Raw genomic sequence first — 24,078 nt, 5'->3', positions numbered from 1 at the left:
CCCGCTAGGAGTGTCGTAAGCTATTGGGGTTGTGATTTTCAATGAGGTTGAGACCTCAGTCTCCTCCTTACCTTCTTCTGCTTCCTGGTGACAATATAAGAAGACTTTCCTGCTATACAGTCTGGAAATAGCCTGCTGCATCACCACAGGCCTAGATAAACGAAGGCAATAGATCATCAACCAAAAGCTTCAAAACAACTAATCAAAATAAACCTTTTCTCTGTAAATGTGAATTATCATGGGTACTTTGTTATAGTGATGGGAAACTGGCTTGCACAAGTATAGTAGAAAATGGGGGACCATCTGAATTTTGGGGATGATGTTTATGTAACTTTGAGACCAAAACTTGAAAATGCAAAATAATCCCCTCCTGAACATAATGGCGAAGTTCCTAGGGAAAAATTTAATCCCAGCACTCGGGAGGCAGAGGCAGGCAGATCACTGTGAGTGCAAGGCCAGTCTGGTCTACAAAGTGAGTCTAAGACAGCCAAGGCTACACAGAGAAGCCCTGTCTCAAAACAATGTTCTGCCTGCATGTACACCTGCATGCCAGCATGCAAGAAGAGGGCACCAGATCTCATTATAGATGGTTGTGAACTACCATGTGATTGCTGGAAATTGAACTCAGGACCTTTGGGAGAGGAAACAGTGCTCTTAACCTCTGAGCCATTGCTCCAGCCCATAAATCCACTTTCATTTCTTTCTAGGATATTTTTAAAAATTCCTTCTTAAATTTTTTTTGATGATGCATTCATCATTCAATAGTGTTTTCCTCTTTTTAAAAACTTTTAATTGATTCTTTGTGATTTTTTCACATCATGCACCCCAATCCCACTCATCTCCCCTTCCCTCCATATCTGCCCTCCACCCTTGTAACCACCCCCCGAAGAAGACAAAAATAACACTAAAAAAATAAAATAAAATAAGACACCTTGCTGTGGAAGTTGCAGTGGGTCACGCAGTGTATCCTTTGATCCAGATTTACCTGCAAATGTTCATTGCAGTGAGTCGTTGGTCTGGTTCGAGGCCTCTGGCTTCTGCTACACCGTCAATACTTAATCCCCACTGGGACTCCTCTTGGAGATCCCGTTGTTGTCCTGTGTCATGGAGATCCTGCGGCTTTGGATCTACAGGACGGGCCCCTTCGTGTGCTCCACCAGGTCATATATATGGAGTAGACATTGAGGTGGGCCAACTCAAAGGCCTGGATCTGGGTCTGGGTGGTGGCTATGTTGTTCAGCCCACCAGCTCTCCTGCACTCATGCCACCTGGACTAGCTCTCCTGCCTGCCACAGGTGGGGAGGAGTGTAGGGTGGGGCGTCTCTCCCTCACCCAGTGTACCCCACTGCCAGCAGGTGGCAGCAGTGCCAGCTCTCCTACTTGTGCCACCAAGTCCGGCTCTCCCATGCTGCCCAGGCAAGGGGAAGGGCCAGCTCTCCTTTGTTTATGCCCTCTGCACAGCCCGTGAGGGGCAGGACTACCTCTCCAGCATTCATTCTCAGAGCTAGTCACCCATTTCCACACAAACCAGAACCAGCTCTCTACTGTGCTGCCCAGGTAAGGTATAGAGCCCACTCTCTTGAGTGCTGTAACCAGCGAGGGGTGGGGCTAGCGCTCTCACTCTCAGGCCCTTGGGGTCAGTCTTCCCACACTACCTGACCTATTTTTATTATTTTTGACTAATAGTAATTATATTATTTAAGGAGTACTGTGTAATGACTTGATACATGTATTTATTATACAATGATCAAATTATTATAGCTATCATATTACCAGCATGCAGGTCTACCATTTCCTGGTGGTGAAACCACTCTAAAATGTCTCATTTGGCTAGTTTGGAATATACACAGTGTTACTGGCTTTGCTCGTCCTGCCTTGGCCTGGGACACTAACATTTATCCCTCCTAGCTATGTGCATCCTTGTGCCCACTCATCAGCCTCTCCCTAGCTCTCACCCTCCTTTTCTCTCTCTGGACTCTGGCAACCATTCTGTTCTCTTTTTCCATTCACTCGGCTTTTTGCTGAGTATGTCAGACAACCTTTTTAAATAATATGAAAAAAATGTAAAGCACATTAGAATAATTTAAATGACAATGGGAACTCTTCATAGAGAGAAAAAAAAAACAAAAAACCTGCGTACAAAATTATAAAATGGCACCATCCAGAAAATCTAAATGAATGAAACTGTGTAGAGGCCGTGTGTGTGTGTGTGTGTGTGTGTGTGTGTGTGTGTGTGTGTGTGTAGTGTAGTGTAGTGTATAGTGTGCAAGTGTGTGGCCAGGCTGGCTACATGAGGCCCTGTCTCAAAACCACATAGACAGACAGACAGACAGACAGACAGTGGAAGAAAGGAAATGGCATTTCAACATTGCAACTTTTAGACAAAACCAGAACTTACTTATGTGACTATTTCCTAGGAAAGCAGTATCTTGGGCAGCGGCTGGAGCCCTACAGCATGGTTGGGTTGGAATTCTGTGAGTGAGACGTTGCAGAAGTCGTAGAAATGTGTGAAATGAATGGACGTAACTCCTTACTTGTGTCAGTACGTCTTTTAGTTCAAGTCGTTCTTGAACATTTTAGAGAGCTCTGAAGCGTTTGCTTCTGAGGTGTTGAGTGTCTGTGTGTATTAGCTTGTTTTCTGTTGCTGTAACAAAACGCCATGGCCAAAAGCAACTAGAGGAGGGAAGGGCTTATTGACTTACAGGTTGCATTTCACCATCAGCGAAAGGCAGGGCGGGAACCTGAAAGTAGAACCTGAAGCAGACGGAGGAACGCTGCTCACTGGCTTGCTCCCCGTGGCATGTTCCCATGGCCTGCCCAGTCTCCTTTCTTATACACTCCAGAACCACCTTCCAAGGGAGGGCACTGTCTACACAGGGCTGGGCCCTCTCATATCAATCATTAATAAAAACAAACAAACAAACAAACAAACAAACAAAAACCCAAAACCAAAATTCGCTACAGTCTTGCCTTCAGGCAGTCGGATGGTGGTGTTCTCTCAACTGAAGTTCCTCTTCCCAGATAACCCTAAATTACATCAAGATGACAAAAACAAACAAACAAAACCAACCAGGGCACTATATGAAGAAGCATCAGACATCTTATTTCTTTATGTTTTGAGTGTGTTCCTTAGATGCAAACTGAGGTGTATGGTGCCAAGATATCCTAAGAATATAAGACTGAGTGAAAACCCAAAGTGTGAGAGGATGGTAGATGATATTCTGGGAAAAGAGAGTCCCTCGCATTTGGAATAAGTCAGAACACAAGCATCATACATATGAACTCTGTCTGTAGCAACCCAAGGTCTCCAGGAGCTGGGAGTCAATGGGAGAGGTCTAGGTCATGCAGAATGTAAAGGGCAGCTAAATCAGTTGACGTCAAGATTCTGAAAGAATGGTGAGTAGGTCAAATTGGAGAATAAATCTGCTTCCAAGAAGAGATTTGTGATACTGAAGAAGGGGGAAGGATGAGACGGTTCTGTAGAAATCAACCTGTGGACATGCTTGCTCCGGGGGGAGATCTTCTGTCTGTGCTTTTACCCACCTTACTGCGAAGCAGACACGGCATGGGTGCTCAGCTCACATTGGTGGTTGGGTTGAACATGGTATGATGATATGAGAAAATGATTGGTGGCAGCAAAAGAGATGGTAATTAAGTCTTTGGAAGTCTGAGGGAAAAAATTTAATTCCAAGTTAAGTTGGGGAGTAAGTGGACAAGAGTTATAGGGTTCCCTGACCTGATGCTGAGGTTACAACGCTCATATTTGCTAGGTTCCCTGTCTGTAGCAGAACACAAGTTTCTCAAGAAAACCTGGGAGTATGTCTGGCCCTCCAAGCCACTTGCCATGCGCATGCCCTCACAAGGGAGCCTTAGAAAGTCCAAGTAAAACTATCCCCCAGGGACACACTTGGAATGGTCAGGCCTCAAGAACAAATAGTTGGCCTTATAACAGTTGGCTGCCATAGTAACCAACTGGAAGCTCCTGTCTGCCTGGGGAAGGGACAGGGCTCATATGCTCAGGCAAACACACCTGAGAGACAGGAAGGAGGGCAGCGGGGAGAGGAACTCCAGCGCCCTGCTCTATAAATGCACAGCTAGTCTGCAGCAAATGCCCTGCACCCTTACTCTGAGCCTCTGCATGCCTTTTCTGCACCCAAGACCAGCACAGACGATGTCCTCATCAGTGTGCCCCAAGCCCCACGGTCAAGGTCAGTGAATGAAGTCCCTTCTGCTGTGACGCTGACCTTGTCTCTCACCTTGTCACCAGAGCCAAGCATTCTCTGGGTCTCTCAGACACTGTCTGCATTTCCATCCCCCAGAGCTCTGTACATGGTGGCCATGAGAGAGGGGTCACAGCTTTGACTCTGTAAGCCTCTGCCTTGCTTGATTTCTCCCTCTTTAGAGTCTGAGTCTCTGCTGTCCTGGAGCTTTCCTGTTCACTTCCTCCTCTGTGCTTCCCCTACAAACTTCCATCAGGACCCCTCAGTCTACCCGCCTGCCCTCCTGGCTGAAGCAGAGCTCATCTCCTTTTCTTCTTCCTAGACTGTGTGGAGGTACCCAACTCCTTAGGTTTGGTTCCACCTCACTAGCCAAGCATGCCCAGCCTCCTGGGCTCCTCCCGTGATGGGCTTCTTATCTCGTTTCTTTGTCCTTGTCTGTAGGTAAAGGCTTTTGGAACCTGCATCTCCCGGTGTGCTTCTCTGTATTAATCGTTTCCTTATTTTGACACATCTCTTCTTTGGCATTTGTATGATCTCACTGAGAATTTTGTTTATGTTTTGACCCTATTATCTCCTCCACTCTAACTGCTCTCAGGAACATCTCCATCCATCCAACTCTGTCCACTCAGCTTTTATTAACTCATCAAAGATACTTTGTTCTGTCTGTACTCTTGAGTGTATGGCGTGTAAGGGTGTGTGGGGCCACACCCTTAAAGAAAACTGGCTCTTCCTCACCCATCTGTTGCTTCCTCTGCCAGTAGTGGGACATCATTCTCACCAACCCCTCCATGCTGGGGTTTTGTCTGCCTTGAGGACACCAATGTCCTGTGTGTGCTGTCACTATTGCTATGAGTTCGTTTGTGCATCTACCCTGGTGTGCCAGAGGACACTGTGTCCTTGTAGTCATCTGCCACCCCTGGCTCTTAGGATCTTACTGCCCCCTCTTCCACAATGATCCCTGAACTTTGGGAGAAGGGGTTTGATTTTTTTTTTTAAAAATAATATGTTGCTTTAGGGCTAATCATTCTTCAGTCTCTCTTCTCAGCATCTTGACAGTTCTAAGTCTCTGTATCATTTGCCATTTCCTGCAAAAAAGAAACTTCTCTGGTGAGGGTTAAGAAGTACATTTGTCTATGGGTTTAACAATAAATCATTAGGAGTCTGTTGAATATTATGCCCATTTAACAGAGTAGTAAGGGCTTATTCTTTGTGCTTTGTGACCTGGCTAGCTACAAGTTCTTGACCACAGTAACAGTGACAGGTATGGGTTTCAACTTGTGAAGTACACCTTATCAAACCAGAAAGTGGCATGTCATGTCAGACCAGTCATTGTTGTAGCTGTCAGAGGTCACGGCTGGGTACAGCTGATGATAGCATTTCTCCTCTGTAGCATGCATAGCACCTCCCAGAACTATGAAGTTAGCCAATAGGAATGAAGCTACCAGGTTCAATATAGGCTTGATTTCATTTATCACTGTGTTTCTGTCCATTTAATCCACTGTTCCTCCCTTTGTCTTTCTGTGCTGTTTGGTGTAGTGGTTCTCAGCCTGTGGGTCACGACTGTGGGAAAACACATAGTTCTGATGGTCTCGGGAACTTAGGAACTCCCAAGCATAAATTGATTCTCAGTGCTACTTCAGAACTGCGAATTTGCTACTGAGTGGTGTTTTGGTTCCTAAGACCTTTGGAACCATGGGTTTTCCGATGGTCGTGCTTCACGGCTGTGTTTTCTGATGGTCGTGCTTCACAGGCTGTGTTTTCTGATTGTCGTGCTCCACAGGCTGGGAACCGCTGGCTTGGTGAGTACCCTCTCTCTCTCTGCCATCTTTTCCATCTTTTCTCTCTTTGTGTCTCTGCTGTTCCATTTGGCTTTTCTTTTTCCTTTTCCTTGGGAAACAGAGGCTGAGAAGTGATTCATGGACAGCCCTCTCTTAAATGTTGTGGTAAAGAGCATTGCCCCATGTTATGTTGTTGTTGTTGCTGTTGTTGTGTGTTCCGGGAAAGCAGATGGGGGAGGGGGTGCTTTAGGAGCCAAGCAAAAGGAAAGGGTTCTTAAATATATCGGGGAAGGGGCAGGGTGAGTGTGTTGTGTCTCTAACGATGAGTCCAGGGCTTATGGGTAAAACATTTACCAGACAAAAATTCATATAAGCATTTTAATAAAGAATAGACAATATAGACAAAAACAATGGAAAGTGTCTCAGAGAAGGAGGGAAAGAGGAGAAAGGGGGAGGGAGATAGAGGTGGGGATGAAGGGAGATATGGGAGGAAATCAGCTCTGCTGAGAAATGAGCTCCTTTTATAGCACTTAAGAAAAGTCTCTTGCTTCTTGATCTATATGTGCCAGCTCCAGTTGGACAGCTGAGAGGGCGAAAGCTCACTAGCTTGTTAGAAGCACATTTTAAAGCATCCTTTGTCCGTCCTAGGACTGGCCGTTGGGGTGAGGTGCCAGTGGTCACTAGGTTTTTATCGTAGGGCATTGTAATTCTCCGGGTCACGTGCCAAGCTGCTAGGGACTGAGTGTTAGTGAAAAGAGATCTTGCTTTGTGCTTTCGGCCCTCTACTTCTGGCTTCCTTGTCTCTACGTTTATCCCCTGACAAACCAACAAGATCGAGTCCCTGGCAAGGGCCAGTTCTCGTCTCTTCTGGCACCACTTGGGAAGATGAGAAGGGATAATAGTGTCGTTGCTGTGGTCCAGGGCAAAATAACCATGAAATGCTTGAGCCACACTGTGGAGGGAAGTGGGGCCTGCAGGAGGCTGAAGCCTGGCCATGGCTTGGCTGGAAGTCAAGGGGTCCTTGGTAGTTGGAGACAGGCTTTTTTTTTTTAGTTTTTCAAGACAGGGTTTCTCTGTGTAGCCTTGGCTGCCCTGGACTCGCTTTGTAGACTAGGCTGTCCTCGAACTCACAGAGATCTGCCTGTCTCTGCTTCCCATGTGCTGAGATTGGAGACAGGCTTTGATGTAGGCGACAATGATGATTAACAGCCCTAGGGACGATATCAGCTGGAGCTTAATTCCCTGTAACATGGATGGTATCAATCAAACTTGCTAGGGAATACGCTATATTTAATATAACAGCTGGACTCATATTCCCACCAACAGTGTACAAGAACAGCCTTTCTCTCCACACCCTTGCCAACACTTATCTTTCTTTTTTCTGATAACAACTGTTCTAATTAGTATGAGTTCATATCTCATATGGCTTTAATTTGCATTTCCCTGATCATTAGTTGTAGTTTTCTCCCTACACCTATTGGCTATTTGTCTATCTTGAGAAATGCCCACTCAAGTCCTTTTCCCATTTCTATCATTAATAGAATAATAATCTATTATTCTAATAAAATAAATAACAATCTATCATCTTTCTTGCAAAGGAGTCGCTTTAACCATCTAAATTGCTTGAGTATGTAACATTGCACGACTTATAATTATCTATATTTAGCCGAGGACTCTCAGTGTCTGAGTTTTTCTATTACACTTAAGGCCTGAAAGGTCACCTTTATGGAGAATAAGAACCAAGTCATTTTCTGATTGTTATAAGCCTGCTACTGAATTTATTCGCTCCATCCCTGTTCGGTTCCTGATGTCCTTAGGTCATTTCTCCTTTTAACCATGAAGGCAAAATTGGAGCGCATGCCTATGGGGAATGCAGTCTAAAGTGTTCTAGCTACTTTTAGCATTAGGTTATTAAGAGCCCCAGGAGAAAGTGCTCATCAAGCAGTCACCCCACTCATGAGATCTAGGACATCACCCCCATAACAGTGGGGAGCCAAATAAACAACTTCCCTGGACTTCTCTGTGTGGTGGGATCGGATGTTCAGTCCTATGGGGGTCTCTACAAGCACCAAGGCCAGCAGAGTGTCAGCCCGTGTGAGGCAAGAAGGGAATTTGGTTCAACATGGCTCAGCCAGCGTTGGTTCAGACATTGCAATGAGGCATTTTCCCACAGGTCTGGTTTGCAGCATCACACTTTGTTCTTTGAGCTTATGGCCATCTACGGAGACCTCCCCTTAACTCATGAGCCCTGTGCTTTTGTAATCCAGATTGTGGAAGGTGCAGGAGCCTCTTTAAAGAGCAGTGGTTTGTACGGTGGGATCAGTCATGTGAGTGGAGCACAGCAATCTTGCTTAACCACAGGTTTAATGGGTAGAAAAATAAAAAGTTTAGACACTGTTAGAGGTCCTGATACTTCCTTCCATGGCATGTATGAACTACTTTGAAAATTGTTGCTAACTTAACAGTGATCACAGATCCTCTGTGTGTCTCCACCCAGAAGCCTGGAGTTAGGCAGCCTTGTTCTCTAGTCTCTAGATGGCAACCAAGCCTCTCAAATAGGACGAGACAGTGCCCTAGGGCAATAGTTGTCAACCTTACTAATGCTGAGACCCTTTAATACAGTTCTCCTGCTGTGGCGTCCCCCAACCATAAAACTATTTTCATTGCTACTTCATAACTGTAATTTTGCTGCTGTTATGAATTGTAATGCAAATACCTATGCTTTCTAATGGTCTTAGGTGACCCCCGTGAAAGAGTGGCCCAACTGTCAAAGGGGTCATGACCCACAGGTTGAGAACTACTTCCTACATAAAGCCATGCTCCAGGAGAACCAGAAAAAAAAATCAAATGAACAAGTGATGAGTTTCTCTTTCTACAAAAACCAATTAGGTAGGTATCGCCTGTCCCCTCTGGCGGTGTGATAGAAAGACAGACACAGTACAATCCTGTCCCCTGTGGTGGTGTGATGGGAGGACAGGCACAGAGCAGGAGTGTTACATTATAACAATTCCAGCCACATGGAAAACAGCATGAGGATCTGTGTGATGGTTGCTATTGGTTGTCGGCTTGACCACATCTGGAACTAACTAAAAGCCCAAGCAGCTGGGCACACCTGTGAGGGTTTTTATTTTTTAAATCCAGATCATGTGAGTTATGAAGACCCACCTTAAAAGTCTGATCATTTGAAATAGGAAGATCTGCCTTTAATCTGGGCCACACCTGATCATGGCAGCCTATATACATGGACGAAAGAAAATTTTACTTTCTGCCTGCTTGCTCTCATTCTGGGTGACAAGTTCACATACCCTGATGCTAAGGTACTCCTTCATTGGTATTAGAGCCCACTTCTCCAGGACTCTGTCCTAAACAAAAGATCAGCTGAGATGTCCAGCCTCAGGCAATGAACAGCTATTGGGTTCTTGGACTTTCTGTCAGGGACCAGCTACTGCACTAGCCGGACCACAGCCTGTAAAGTACTGTAATAGATTCCCTTTATGTATGTACAGGTCAGTCCGTCATATGTATAGGTCATTCTATCAGTTATTTTCCTCTAGAGAAACCTGACTAATACAACCTCTAACAATGGATAGATTTCATTTTCCTACTCATTGTTCCTATGGATAAGCAAAGGGGTAGTAATCAAGATGGCTGTGCTCCATTCTCATAAAACTGATCCCCTAGTACAAATAGCTGCTCTTTCTAGAGGCCCTTTGACCTTTTGGGGGAGTCTCTGTTTTGCTAGTAGATGGTCCTGAAATGTGTCAGAACAGTGGGTTAGTTAAACCAACTATGACCACACAAGATTCTACAGAAAATTCACCCTCTGCTCTTTCCTACTGAAAAGTGTGCATGAATGACTTCATTGTGCAAGCGAAGTTACCCATGGCTTTCCAGTGAGCTTAAACTACCTCACTAAGGTAATAAAATAGAGGCGCAAATGTCATGATATGCATCAACTGTTTTTAAAGTTGTTAATTTACCTGAGCTCAAAGACTCTCTGGCCTTTAAATAAGGATCAGTGGAGTTGAGGATGGTGTGTTTTCCCTATATGGTCTGGGCAATTGTGATGCTCTTCCAGCTGACTGTGGAAGTCACAAGCATGTTGGGTGTTTACATGCATATCTTTCAAAAGATGGCATCAATTCAAATAACTTCATTTCTGGTAAGACAAATAAGTCAAATTACATTTCAGACATTAAGATTAGTTGAAGAGACACTGGGTGGTGGTGACACATGCCTCTGATCCCAACCCTCAGGAGGAAGAGGCAGGAGGATCTCTGTGAGTTTGAGACCAGCCTGGTTTACAAAGTGAGTTTTGGGACAGCCAGGGCTACACAGAGAAACCCTGTCTCCAAACCTCCCCCACCAAAAAAAATTAATTGAAGAGGACATAGCTATCATTTATTGTCAAAAGTAATTTGTTTTATAGTGAGGCTGTTAATTTTGGGGGTTTTTTGTTTTTTGTTTGTTTGTTTGTTTGTTTTGTTTTTTGTTTTTTTGAGAATGGGTTTCTCTGTGTAACAGCCCTGGCTGTTCTGGAACTTACTCTGTAGACCAGGCTAACCTCGAGCTCACAGAGATCCACCTGCCTCTGCCTCCCAAGTGCTGGGACTAAAAGTGGTATCACCACACCCATCGAGGAAGGCTGTTTTTGTTTTGTTTGTTTATTCTGTCTTTGCAGAAGAATGTTGTGGATTTAGATAAAGCTAAAGAGAATCAACATTTCCTCTTTTTTGTATTTTAAAAAAATTAACAAAAGAGCATGTCATTTTTAAAGCAAATGTGGACACGAAAACTTTAAAGAGGCAAAAAGGTCAAAATGTACAATCTGAGTGGCAGGTGACAAGGTAAGAGTTTCATTGCCAAATGACAGCATGAGGCAGAGAGCTCTCACCCACACCATAAGGTGCTGTACACATGTAATGTGCCAGCATTGGTTTTGTCTGTAGAAGCATAGATGTCAAAAACTGTCAAAGAACAAAAAGCTCAAAAGCTACCACTGTCTTCCAGAGTGGCCATCCAGCTCAGACTGCCCTCCCTGGAGCAGCTCTTCCTCAAACACCATGCCATCTCGGTTACTGGGGACCGGCATTCAGTGACATAGCGTGAGCGGCAGAGCCACGGGATGAGGTAGGCGTGCTTTGCTTTACAGAATCCCATGTATGTACACAGATGCCTGACTGGCCAGCTGCTAGTGGTACCCACCAAGGCACTGGATACTGGCCAGCACAGAATATTATCTGCTCGGTGAACTACAGGCAAGCATTTGTCCTTTTGTGGCACTTAGGGAGTCCCTGAGTTAAATTCCAACTTCTTTTTGGCCAAGTCCAAGGATTCTATGGTTTGTATTCTTTGCTGACTTACGTTGTCCAAACATTAACTTGTTCTCAATGTTTCTGCTGAGTGAAGGATTATGGACCCATATTAGACTATGCCCTTCCCTTCCCTTCCCTTCCCTTCCCTTCCCTTTCTTTTCCATTCCCTTCTCTTTGCAGACCACAAGAGTAGTCCCAGATACCAGAACTCTCCAATGTGAAGATGATAGGAGTAGGCCCAGTTGATGCCTTGACCAACCAAGACATGTCACTTAAAGGGAATCTAGTCCTGTGTCCTGTAAGGAGTGGCCACAACAGGGTTGTGTAGCCTTCATATGGCAGAAAGGAAATATGAGATCCTGAAAGATTAGAGAGTTCAATTCGACTTAGCTATCTGGCTGATAACCAGTAAAGATGGGAAAGTTGGGAGAGACAAAGAGGTAAGATCTAGTAGGAGTTGGAAATATAAAAAGGGGCTCATGTAGAAGGCGAAATGAGGGTACACCAAAAAAAAAGAACAGAAGAGGAAAATCTAAAGGGCGGTGCTGAAGGACATGGAGTTTGGCAGGCAAACCTGGCAGTCTAAGGCATCTGCAGGTGGAACAGACCAGATTCACGTTAACTCCAAACAAGATGAGAGCGAAAGAGGCTTAATTCGAACATAGTGGTTGCCCAAATGTTACAGGAAAGAGTGTAATAATAGTGAACACTAACCCTTTAATGATACAAAATGAACACTGTGCACTCACAGGGCCTCTGCTACTCATGTATTCAAAGCTGTCTGCAGGCCAAGTCCCAGAAAGGCTGGCACCTACGAGCCTCGCTCATCCGTTCCCCGTTCTCAACCATGTGGTTGGATTTTTTTTTTTTTTTTTAAAGTTAGATTATTCTCTCAAACAATACATTCCAACCACATTTTCCCTTCCTCCGGGCTCCTTTCCCCTAGGCCTCCCTTCTCTCCCAGAGTCTTTCCACCCAATGGTATGCAAGACAGGCTGGAAAGCACAGGTGCCAGTACTAAGGAACCCCTCCAGCCAGGCCCGCTTTCCTGTGCACAGCACAGTGGTCCAACGCCTCTGAGGGAGTCTGGCTGGGACAGTGTGAATCTCTGGAATGATCTAGGAATGACTGCCAGGCTCTGTCACCTGAGTGATCTGACTCCTATGCTTTGAAATCTCAAGACATCCATCCTCTTAAATTAAGTATGTGAAGACGGGATGTACTTTTCTTCTAGACAGCGCTTTCTCCTGTGCTCCATGCCAACGGCCTCTATTTAATAAACTCATCACCATGACCATCACTCACTCCATTCCTCTGCATCTTGAAATTTTCCTCATCTGACATGAGTCCCAGATATAGCTCTTTTATCGTCTTCCCCTGAATGCATCCAGCCATAAGTAGTCCTTTCATGGTGAAGGCTCTGAAACACACACACACACACACACACACACACACACACACACACACACACACACACACATTCATATTGCATCCGACCAGTCAAGCGTCAAGGGGAACCATCACTTCCTCAACTTCTAAATTTAGATTCTTAGAATCTACGTATAGAGCCTGTGGTGACCCTGGCACTGCACTACTATGCCACCACTACACAGATTTACCAGAGATAACTAACTTTCAAAACTTCCACCACCACCTGGGGAAAGCCTCTTGCTGGGTGTCAGGGTCCAGGCGAGCATCTGACCTTCCACACAACTGTGTCCTTTGTGCTCTCCCTGCCCTCCTCCTCAAACAGGCCCCAGGCAGCTGACCCGAGGAACAGCAGCAGCACAGTGACAGACTTCGTCCTCGTGGGCTTTGAGCACAGCTCCCCTTCCACGCGGGCACTGCTCTTCACGCTGTTCTTGGCTCTCTACAGCCTCGCCATGGCCATGAATGGCCTCATCATCTTCATCACCTGGACTGACCCCAGACTCAACAGCCCCATGTACTTCTTCCTTGGACACCTGTCCTTCCTGGACATCTGCTTCATCACCACCACCATCCCACAGATGTTGATCCATCTGGTGACCAAGAACCACACTGTCTCCTTTGCCTCCTGCATGACACAGATGTACTTGGTGTTTCTAGTAGGTGTGACCGAGTGCATCCTCTTGGCCTTTATGGCCTATGATCGCTATGCTGCGATCTGCCACCCACTCAACTACGCCCAGATCATGAGCCAGCAGGTGTGTGTCAGGCTGGTGGTTACTTCCTGGATCTTTGGGATGGTCAACGGCATCTTCCTTGAGTATATATCATTCAGAAATCCCTTCTGCAAAGACAACCACGTAGAAAACTTTTTCTGTGAGGCCCCCATAGTGATTGCCCTCTCCTGTGGCGACGCCAAGTTCAGCATGAAGTTAATCTTTCTTGATGCCATTGTGGTGCTGCTCAGTCCCATGGTGCTCATCGTCACCTCCTATGCCCGCATCCTGGCCTCCATCCTTGGCAGAGCCTCCTCCTCAGGCAGAGGGAAGACATTCTCCACCTGTGCCTCCCACCTGACTGTGATCATCTTTTTGTACACCTCAGCCATGTTCTCTTACATGAATCCCCGCAGTACACACGGGCCTGACAAAGACAAGCCCTTCTCCCTCCTCTACACGATCATCATCCCCATGTGCAACCCCGTCATCTACAGCTTCCGCAACAAGGAGATGAAGGGGGCCATGGGGAGGGCTCTAGGGAGAGGCAACCTGCCTTAGACTGCATCTGCCCAGAGGAGGCCACCTGGAGACGTTTCCTTCAAAGGGGAGTAGAAGGTTACTTTTCCCAGGCTTTGCTTTCCAATTCTAAAAAAGCTCTAGAAAAGAGCATTTGTAATTGCCTTGGCACTAGACTCAGACCTAAAAGTGGCTCCTGGTGTCTAAGGCTTGTCTCTGACTTTATTTCCAGAAATATTTTTCCATGAACTTTCCTTTAGGTAATGTGATGCTTTCCTGAATTTTTTCTCTTGTGTTCCTCAGGAGTCAGTGACTACGCGCATTTAGCTCTATCTTGTTTGTAAAAATTCTCTCACATGCCATGCCCCTGGATAAGTTTTGCACATACAGTTAGGAATATATGACTTTCAATCTTTTAATATGCCATATTAGTCTTGGTTTTGGAACAAAAGCACTCCTGTACATCACTGGCATTGATTAGAGGAAGGACCAGGTAGATTCCAATGTAAGTACAGTCATCTGATTTTTGACAGATGTGTCATCAACTTTACAGCACCTTGGAGACAAGCCTCCAGCATACCTGTGAGGGACTTTTTAACTTCCAAGCATGCCCTGCGAAGAATTATGTCAATTATAAAAACAGCAAGCTCGCAAGAGTACAACACTTCATTGCTCTCTGCTCTCTGTGTGTGGGTGCAATGTCACCAGCTGCTTCAAGCTCCTGCCCCCTTAACTTCCCTGCCAGAAAGGACTATATGCTCTGCAACTGTAAACTGCAATAAACTCTGATTCTTTTATTGCTTTTGTTGGAGTAGTTTACACATCACTAGGAAAAGAAATTAAAATAAATGCTAGGGTGTGGTGGAACACGCCCAGGAGGCAGAGGCAGGGGAATCACTGTAAGTTCGAGGCCAGCCTGGTCTACAAAGCAAGTCCAGGACAGCTAAGGCTAAACAGAGAAATCCTGTCTCGAAGAACCAAAAAATAAAATAAATAAATAAATGCTTACCACACTTTGCAGAAAGGCAGCCACTACAACAAATGGGTCTGGGGAAACTGGCAGCCTACCTGTAGATATCCATAAAGAAACCTCAACATGACACTTGAAACTCTGAAGCTGCTGTGGGGGGTGGGGGGAGTAGGGGTGCGCTTCAATAAGCAGGCATAGGCAAAGACTTTATGAGTAGGATTCCAGCCAACAACCAACAAATGGGACCTTGCATAGTTAAAAGGCATCTGCATAGCAAGAGAAACTGCCAGGCAGCGGTGGCACACACCTTTAATTTCAGCAGGGGAGGCGGGGGTAAGTGGATCTCTGTCAGTTGGAAGTCAGCCTGGTCTACAGAGCAAGTTCTAGGGCAGCCAGAGCTAAACAGAGAAGCCCTGTCTCAAAAAAAAAAAAAAAAAAAAAAAAAAAAAAAAAACTGCCATCCAAGTGAAGAGGCAGCCTAGAGATGGGTTAATATCTAGAATACATGATGAACTTTAAAAAACTAAACATCAAGAAAACAACTCAATTAAAAAGTAGGCTATGGACCTGAACAGAGAGTTTTCAAAAGAACATAAGATAATTACATCATTTCTTCCTTCCCTCTCTTCCTCCAACCCTTCCATGTACCCCTCTTTCAAATTCATAGCCTTCTTTTCATTAATTGTTGTTACATACATGTATGTATATATTTTTAAATGTTCAACGTCGTTTTCCAATTCATTAGGCAAATGCAAATGAAAACTATTTTGAGATTCCATCTCTCTCCAGTCTGAATAGCTACCACCAAGAAAACAAAAGACAGCTGGGTATGGTGGCACACACCTTTAATTCCAGCACTGGGAAGGCAGCGAGTTAGAGGCCAGCCTGGTCTACATAGCAAGTTCCAGGACAGCCAGTGCTATATATTGTCTCCAAAAAAGGAAAGAAGGAAAGAAGGAAGGAGGGAGGGAGGGAAGGAAGGAAGAAACGATTAGGCCAGTGAGGTGGCTCGTCAACTAAGGAGCTTTCAGGATGGCAGTTCCTGGAACTCTACTGATGGAAGGAGAACCAGCTCCCACATGTTGTCCCCTGCCCTCCCTCTAGACTCTGTGGCACGTGGGTGCTCGTGACCACACGCATACACAAGGAGTGCATACGTGTGAGAAGTATCTAAGTGTGGAAACAAACAATGAGACCAGCCTCGTTCTTTGGGTGCTGCTTGAGGCTGTAGAGAAAATGGATCCTTGTTCACTGTGGGGCTGCCAACGAGTGCGGCCACTAAAAACGGGTGCACGGGGCCCTCAAAAAGCTGAAAATAGAACTAGCACGTGACCCAGCTATAACACCTCTGGGCATACTCCCAAAGGCCCTAGATACTGAATCAGAGACTCTATTCATAACTAGAAAATCCTATCAGCCTAGATGTCCATCGCCTGAAGAGTAGATCATGAAAACAACTGGTCCCCCAGGAAAGTAGGATCATTATGAGGTACTCTCACAGGCCCTGTTGGCTCACACCTCTAATCCAAGCACTCGGGAAGCAGAGGCAGGTGGATCTCTGAGTTGCAGGCCAGCCTGGTCTAGAGAGTGAGTTCCAGGACAACCAAAGCCACACAGAGAAATCCTGTCTTGAAAAACCAAAGAGAGATACTGTCACCTTATTTAGTATCAAAATTGGAGGTTCCTAGAAGTTGGGGGAGGGTGTTTGTTTTGTTTTGTTTTTCTTTTCAGATCCCGCAGTATTTAAAGAGCATAGCTACCGTTCTCACTCAGGTGCCCTGGCCCCAGAACCTATCGTCCTCCTTTTCTTACATGGCACTGCTGTTGTCCTTTTCCCCAGCAGCTATAGGTGACCTGCACACATCATTGATCAAGTCGCTGAAGGGGAGGGGCTTACAAGGCCCTTCTCCTCCCTAAAGAAGGGGCTGCACTCAGGGTATCCAGAATTATGGGGTGCAAGGAAAGAAAACTTTTCTTCTAGTGCTAACCCTAGGTAGTCAGTACTCCTGAGACTGACCTCAGTTAAATTCATCGGTTCACCAGAAGCACTGGGGTGGAACTTTGTTACGTCCTTAGCTCACCTACAGAGGTCCGGAAGAACGCCAAAGAGGTGATGCTGGCTCAACCAAGAAGCATTGGAGTTGGGGTGGGGAGCTCTAAAGGGCAAAACAGGAAGGGCTGCGGGCTGTTAGGAATAAAATCCCAAACAAAAAGGATTTGTTTTCTTGCAGATTTTTGCATTCAACAAGCAAGTCCAGGCCAGGAATGCTGAGAAATCCTGGCATGACCTGGAACTGTCCTCTCAAGGCCTCCCTGGTGGACCAGGTCGCAAGAAAGGACTCACAAAGGAAGCTTACTGCCTGTGGTCGGTCTCCCCTTCTGCAGCCGTGGACTGTCCCCTAGTAGGAAAGTGCTCCAGAGTCCACAAAAAAAAGCCAGACAGCTACTATAGGAAGGGCTCCGGAGAGGCTGGTCTGACTGAATGCAGGAAGACTCAGATGGGCCTAGAGCAGCAGTTCTCAACCTGCAGCTCTCGACCCCTTCGGGTTGTACGTCAGATAGCGACATTACCATTCATAACAGTAGCAAAATTACAGTTATGAAGTAGCAACAAAAATAATTTCATGGCTAGGAATGTTAAAGAGTCGCAGCGTTAGGAAGGTTGAAAAACATTGCATTAGTTAGCTCAGCCCCAGGGAACCCAGACCTTGCCTCTGAAGCCTCCTTTCGTGAGGACACGCGACATCTCCCTGGCCAGCTCCACCTGGCGGCAGCACCGGAAGACGCTGCAGGCGATGACCTGATTAAACCCGGGCGAGCCTGAGACCAATCAGCCTTCCTCAGCCTCGCAGCAACCAATGAGCAGCGCCGTCTCCTTGACGGCTCCTCTCGCGCCGGATCCAGATTTGTCAACCCCGGAGAAACAAGGTCTATTTCGGGATGTGACTGCAGCAGCCGGCGGTGGTCAGCAGCTGCAGGAGCCTAGGAGCTCTGGGCGTGGGATACCCACCAACCCAGTACCCCTCCGCTTTGGCGGAGGCAGCCAGATGGGCGGAGCATAGCAGGAGAGACCTTTACCAATCACTTTAAGCCTCGGTAGCTGCCTGTCCAGTCCCGGGATGCGGAGCCTAAATCTGTCCAGGCGATAGCTCCATTTTTAGCGAATTGTGTAATGCTGGGCTGCACTTCCCGCCCATAAACAACTGCAGTGTCCTCAGCCGCCTTATCACCCCCTTTCAGTTAACCACTCGACCTGGAGTCACTCACTAGGCTCTCTAGGGTCCCATAATGTGTGTCTTCCTCATTGTTTAAGAGTTAATTTACTTTTCTCTCTATCCAACTAGTGTGTGATTAAATTTTCAGCCCTTGGGGGTACTGTGCCGGTGTCCCTCAAGCAAAATCCTGGTACGTTAAACCAAACAGAAGCAAAGCTTTTCTGACAGGACAGGAGAAAGTACTTAGAGCCCTGACCCCAACCAAGGCCCCTCGCCCCCTAGTCACCTCCTGAGAAACAGTTTCGCATATAGAAATATGGTTTATCCGGGTCACAAAAATTAAACGATAAATCTAAAATTTGTAACACTAAAACTGAAAGACCCAGATGTCGTCGGTCTGGCTCTTCCGCCCCCTCGTCCTTGTCATCCACCTCAGGGCTTGGAAGATTGACCTGCCGAAACTGTTCTCTGCCTTCCATCGGAGCGCAAGCGTGAATGGCAAAGGCAGAGCGCAGGTTGTGTGTCTAGCGCCTGCCCAGCTTTCTCTTTTTTTGGGGGGGGGGTCCCCATGATCTAAGATTTCTACTATTGATCCCCACCTGGCTCTGTCTCCAAGATCTGGAACAGAGCTCTCATGCTGCTTCTAACACACACACACACACACACACACACACACACACACACCTTTAAAAACAAGAAATACCCCTTCATTAAATTCTATTCACATTATCCTACCCTAATACAAGATTTCTTTACATTGGAACATTTGACAGGGCTACAGGTTCCTGGAGATAGACCAACCGGAGCAGAGTGCTGTTTCGTTGACTTATTCATTTGATGAACCTATGAGGTGTAATAGATATTTTTGGAGTGTGTCTGTTACGCCACACAGCCCATTTTTCAAGAACTCTTTCCCAACAAGAGTGGACCACTGCCATGAAGACAACTCTGAGATATCTCATCCACCCTTCAGCACCACAGGTGGCCCTGCCAAGATCTCAAGATCTGTCAATAAGACTCTCTCTCTCTCTCTCTCTCTCTCTCTCTCTCTCTCTCTCTCTCTCTCTCTCCCTCTCTCTCTCTCTCTCTCTCTCTGAATGTGTATTGCTATGTAGGTGATAAGACTATTCCAGACTGGAACAGGCAAGAACCTCCAGCTACAGAGTGCCTGTTTTCTGTCATGTCTATATACAGATAAAAGTTGGTGTGCAGAGCCGAATACATTGAAGTCAGAGGGGAAACTGAAACAAAACCCACATTTCCAGAGAAAGAGCCTAAGAGAATGCACCCACACACACACACTGCTCAGCGTTGGCCTTACATTTTTGCTCCTTATGTTGTGGAATAACTTTACACCCTTATAATAAATTCTAGGAGTGTTGCGGCCTGCCCCTAACAACTATTAGCGGTATGATGTGTTCCCTGAGGACCACACACCTCTCCTCTGTACCTATTTGGGATAACAAGTTCATTTTGCCGTCAGAGTTGGACTTCTTCTGCAGGACTTTCTCCTTCCCGCCCTTCATCTTCCAGATATCGTCTGATATGTTGCGGTTCTGTGTTGTTTGCTCCTCAAGAGATCAAGCTGGCCATACTGCGGTTCACGGCACGCACCGCTGGTGTCTGCGGTAAAAACTCTCCGGTTTTGTTCTTATCTCTCATCCCTACTCTCATGTTTTGCTTGAGATAGGTAATAATTTTGTACTGTGTATATTTGTGTTTTGTAAACATAGTTGCTTTGTGGAATTTTTTCCCTGTACTGGGATTGATCCCAGGGCCTAGCCCATGCCCTGGCAGACACCTAATGTTGAACTATCCCGCTTCCTCGACACTCGTTTTTCTAGATCTCCAAAGCTGCTGAGATGTAGGTCCTATCCCATGTCTGTCTCACTCAGCATGGTTTTCCAGCTCCACACACTTGGCCAGATGCTAACGCTCTGCTTCACAGGGACACCGCCCTGACCTACTGTAGCAGTGGCAGACTCCAGTGTCCTCTCCAGTCCTGCTCACTACTTTATAGCTCTACACTGGACTCCTATAGCTCTACACAGGACTCCTATAGCTCTACACTGGACTCCTATAGCTCTACACTGGACTCCTATAGCTCTACACAGGACTCCTATAGCTCTACACTGGACTCCTATAGCTCTACACAGGACTCCTATAGCTCTACACTGGACTCCTATAGCTCTACACAGGACTCCTATAGCTCTACACTGGACTCCTATAGCTCTACACTGGACTCCTATAGCTCTACACAGGGACTCCTATAGCTCTACACTGACTCCTATAGCGCTACACTGGACTCCTATAGCTCTACACTGGACTCCTATAGCTCTACACTGGACCTCCGATAGCTCTACACTGGACTCCTATAGCTCTACACTGGACTCCTATAGCTCTACACTGGACTCCTATAGCTCTACACTGGACTCCTATAGCTCTACACTGGACTCCTATAGCTCTACACTGGACTCCTATAGCTCTACACTGGACTCCTATAGCTCTACACTGGACTCCTATAGCTCTATACTGGACTCCTATAGCTCTACACTGGACTCCTATAGCTCTACACAGGACTCCTTAGCTAATGACTCCTAGCTCTACACGGACTCCTATAGCTCTACACAGGACTCCTATAGCTCTACACAGGACTCCTATAGCTCTACACAGGACCTCCTATAGCTCTACACAGGACTCCTATAGCTCTACACAGGGACTCCTATAGCTCTACACAGGACTCCTATAGCTCTACACAGGACTCCTATAGCTCTACACTGGACTCCTATAGCTCTACACAGGACTCCTATAGCTCTACACAGGACCTCCTATAGCTCTACACAGGACTCCTATAGCTCTACACAGGACTCCTATAGCTCTACACAGGACTCCTATAGCTCTCACTGACTCTACAGGACTCCTATAGCTCTACACAGGACCTCCTATAGCTCTACACTGGACTCCTATAGCTCTACACAGGACCTCCTATAGCTCTACACAGGACCTCCTATAACATTAGCCCATTCTAGAACTGTGAAAAAAATTATTTTATATTTGTATAAAACCACTAGTTATAGCTCTATTTAATAGGTGTAAGAATGACTTTCTGAAGATGGTGGAATGGGTACAAGACCCTGTAGTTGTGTATGTCTGGCCACACTTCCAACTTTGCCAACTCTTTCTTGTTGTTGTTGTTTTGTTTTGTTTTGTTTTGTAGCTATAAAGAGATGTTGGTTTAACTTGTACTATATTACTAACCATTTTAATTAATTTCCCATATGTTTATTAGTTCTTACTCCTTAGTAAACTGCCTGACCATATCCTTTGCTCCTTTGTGCCAGTCGTCCAGTGCCTTGTTCCTGTTTATTTGAAGGTGTTATTTGTATAGTCAAGAATGATGTTTTATTTCTAGTTTTAGACAAAGCAAACATTTTCTCTATTCTATTCTGTCATCAACCCACCAATGATTACTGTTTCAACTGAAAACATTTGTTTGAATTTGTAAGATTTTTATCTATATAACATATTAAAATGTTTAACTTGTTTGTTTCTGAGACAAGGTGTCTCTCTACAAACCAGATTAGTCTAGAATTCACAGAGATCTTCCTGTCTCTGCCATCTGAGTGCTGGGATTAAGGGCATGAGCCATCATGCTTGGCTCAATGTTAACTTTTAAAGGACATTTCATGCATTCATGTGTGTGTGTGTGTGTGTGTGTGTGTGTGTGTGTGTGTGTGTCCGTGCGTGTGTGCGTGCGTGCGTGCATGTGTGTGTGTGTGCCATATGAGTGCAGTGCCCTCTAAGACCAGAAGAGGGCATCAGATAGCAGCAGCTGAAGTCACAGGAGGTTGTGAACCAACCAATGTGCGTAGAATTGAGCTCAACTCTTCTGGAAGAGCAGGAAGCACTCTTAACCACTAGGCCATTTCTTCAGCTGCTGCAGTTAACTTTATTTTTATTAAGCTCAATTTTTTTTTTTAATTTTTAACCAGAGTCCTTGTGGTGCTTTTGAAATCACTGGTGTATGTGTACCACTCTCTCAGTTATGTAGATTTTTCCACACATCGGTATATCTGAGTTCTTTGGGTAAGCTTCCACCAGTCATGGCATACACTCCTCCAAAGACATTACATTGACTAAGCATTATCGTTGAACCTTTGTGCCCATAGACTTTCCAACTACAAAAATTGTATCATTGTATCTAAGTATTTAAAGTTAGATTTGTTTATTTGTTTCACCTGATCTCCTTGGCTATCAGGAACCCACCGGTGTGCTTACTTTCAAGACTTCCCTTTGAGGGGCAATTAGATCTGGATTAGCAATTTCTGCTGCCAACGGCTTCTAAACCAGTGGGTCTCAACCTTCCCAAACGCCATGACCCTTTAATATAGTTCTTCTCATTGTGGTGGTCCCCAACCATAAAAATTATTTCATTGCTACTTTGTAACTGTAATTTTGCTACTGTTATGTATCGTAATGTAAATATCTTGTATGCAGGCTGATACTCAACCCAGGTAAAACAGTCAGTCCACACCCAAAGGGGGGTCTTGACCCACAGGTTGAGAACCACTGTTCTAAGGGATAATATTTTCATTACATCAACTTCTTTCTGAAACCTAGCTTTGTGCCCTTATTTGTTCTTGAGATGTGTAATCCTGCCTGTTTGTTTTCTTAGCCTCCAGCACATTTTTGCAAACATGCTTCCTTCCTCTCCTTTTAGTTACAGAAGTGGTTCCCATTCGACACTGTCTTCATCCTGTGAGGTGCTCCACTGGCCTTCTTCCACCCCTCTCTCCGGATTTTGTTTTACTCCCTCACCTATCTTGTTTTGCCAACCTCCCCCTCGCCCTCTTATTCCTAAATTTTGCACACGCGAAGCTAATGTTCTACAGATAGCAGTAAACCGCTTCTGTCCTCTGGGAACAGGGAAATGAGCTGTGGCCCACAGTGAGCAAGCTCTTCCACGACAGAACTTAGCTCTGATTCTCCGGAATGCGGGGCTGGCCCTTTCCTCAATGCCGTGTTTCAGGCAGGAGGCCCATCCAACTGTGTCTCTCTTTTGATTGTGATATTTCATTTGCTTCATTGTATAAATTGCGAGGATTCGACTGTTCTATACCGTAAGCTTTGTACACTGACACAGACGCCAGATGTAGCCCATGTTTTGTTGACAGTTTGGCCGATACCGCATTACCTACTTTTTCCAGAGTGGGGTGTCGCCCCTGCTGCTCTTTCCTTCCAGTGTTATATAACCTTGTCCTGCCTGCAAACACATCTACTTCCCCCGTACACCGCGCCATTTTTACACTGAAATATTCCCAGTTCAGTCAGCAGCGTTCGCAGAACGGAGATTTCCCCTCCGTCTTCTGAAAAGCACGTCGCTCCTGCGGAAGAACATGCCATTCCGCTATCTGTAGATCGTGAGCTCCTTAAGGACATGGGGAGGTGGGATAAAGGAGCCCTTGAAAGGCTTGGGCTCTGCACTGGGACTTCCCACGAGTGCTCTTCGCGTCTCTCTCCACCCAGTCCACCTTCTCAGCAGTCTACGAGGAAAGGCTAGAGTGTCTGGTAGCACAACATCTCCTGATGAAATCAGAGAAAGGGGTGTGTGGCTCGGGGTCACTGATCAGTCACAGTGAGGCTGCCTGTGTGGAGTGTCAGGGTGCAGGGACAGAGAGAAATACGCCAGCAGACGCTGCACAAACTGTCTTGGATCATGCACAGTTCCCCGACTTGGAAACTGGAGTTTGTCTCAAATTTAATCAAATCTCTAATAGACCTGGGGAGTCCCTTTTGACATCTAACTCACATATAAAGTAGCTGTACAAGCACCATCACTGAGGTTTCTTTCAGAAATAAATAAATAAATGAATAAATGAATGAATGAATGAATGAATGAATAAAGGTTCTGAGAGAT

At 45.7% G+C, this 24,078-nt stretch overlaps 1 protein-coding gene across 1 annotated transcript; it reads left to right on the top strand.

Annotated features, from left to right (window-relative positions):
* The first annotated feature begins 11,727 nt into the window (after positions 1-11,727).
* LOC127201028 (olfactory receptor 10AD1) lies at positions 11,728-14,018 on the top strand. The gene is made up of 2 exons (XM_051159384.1): positions 11,728-11,753; positions 13,067-14,018. The coding sequence occupies exons 1-2, from the start codon at positions 11,728-11,730 to the stop codon at positions 14,016-14,018; spliced, it is 978 nt and encodes a 325-aa protein (XP_051015341.1).
* The last annotated feature ends 10,060 nt before the right edge of the window (positions 14,019-24,078 follow it).

Source organism: Acomys russatus, chromosome 17 (genome assembly GCF_903995435.1).
Source record: "Acomys russatus chromosome 17, mAcoRus1.1, whole genome shotgun sequence".
Classification (NCBI taxonomy): Eukaryota; Metazoa; Chordata; class Mammalia; order Rodentia; family Muridae; genus Acomys; species Acomys russatus.
The sequence above is the reverse complement of the archived record's forward strand: the minus strand, read 5'-3'. Positions and strand labels throughout refer to the sequence as shown.

Bases quoted from the DNA above. Each gene is read 5' to 3' on its own strand.
- LOC127201028 (XM_051159384.1), top strand. From the start codon at position 11,728: ATGGGAAAGTTGGGAGAGACAAAGAG. The intron at 11,754-13,066 runs GTAAGATCTAGT...CTCCTCAAACAG, and splicing joins AAGTTGGGAGAGACAAAGAG to GCCCCAGGCAGCTGACCCGA.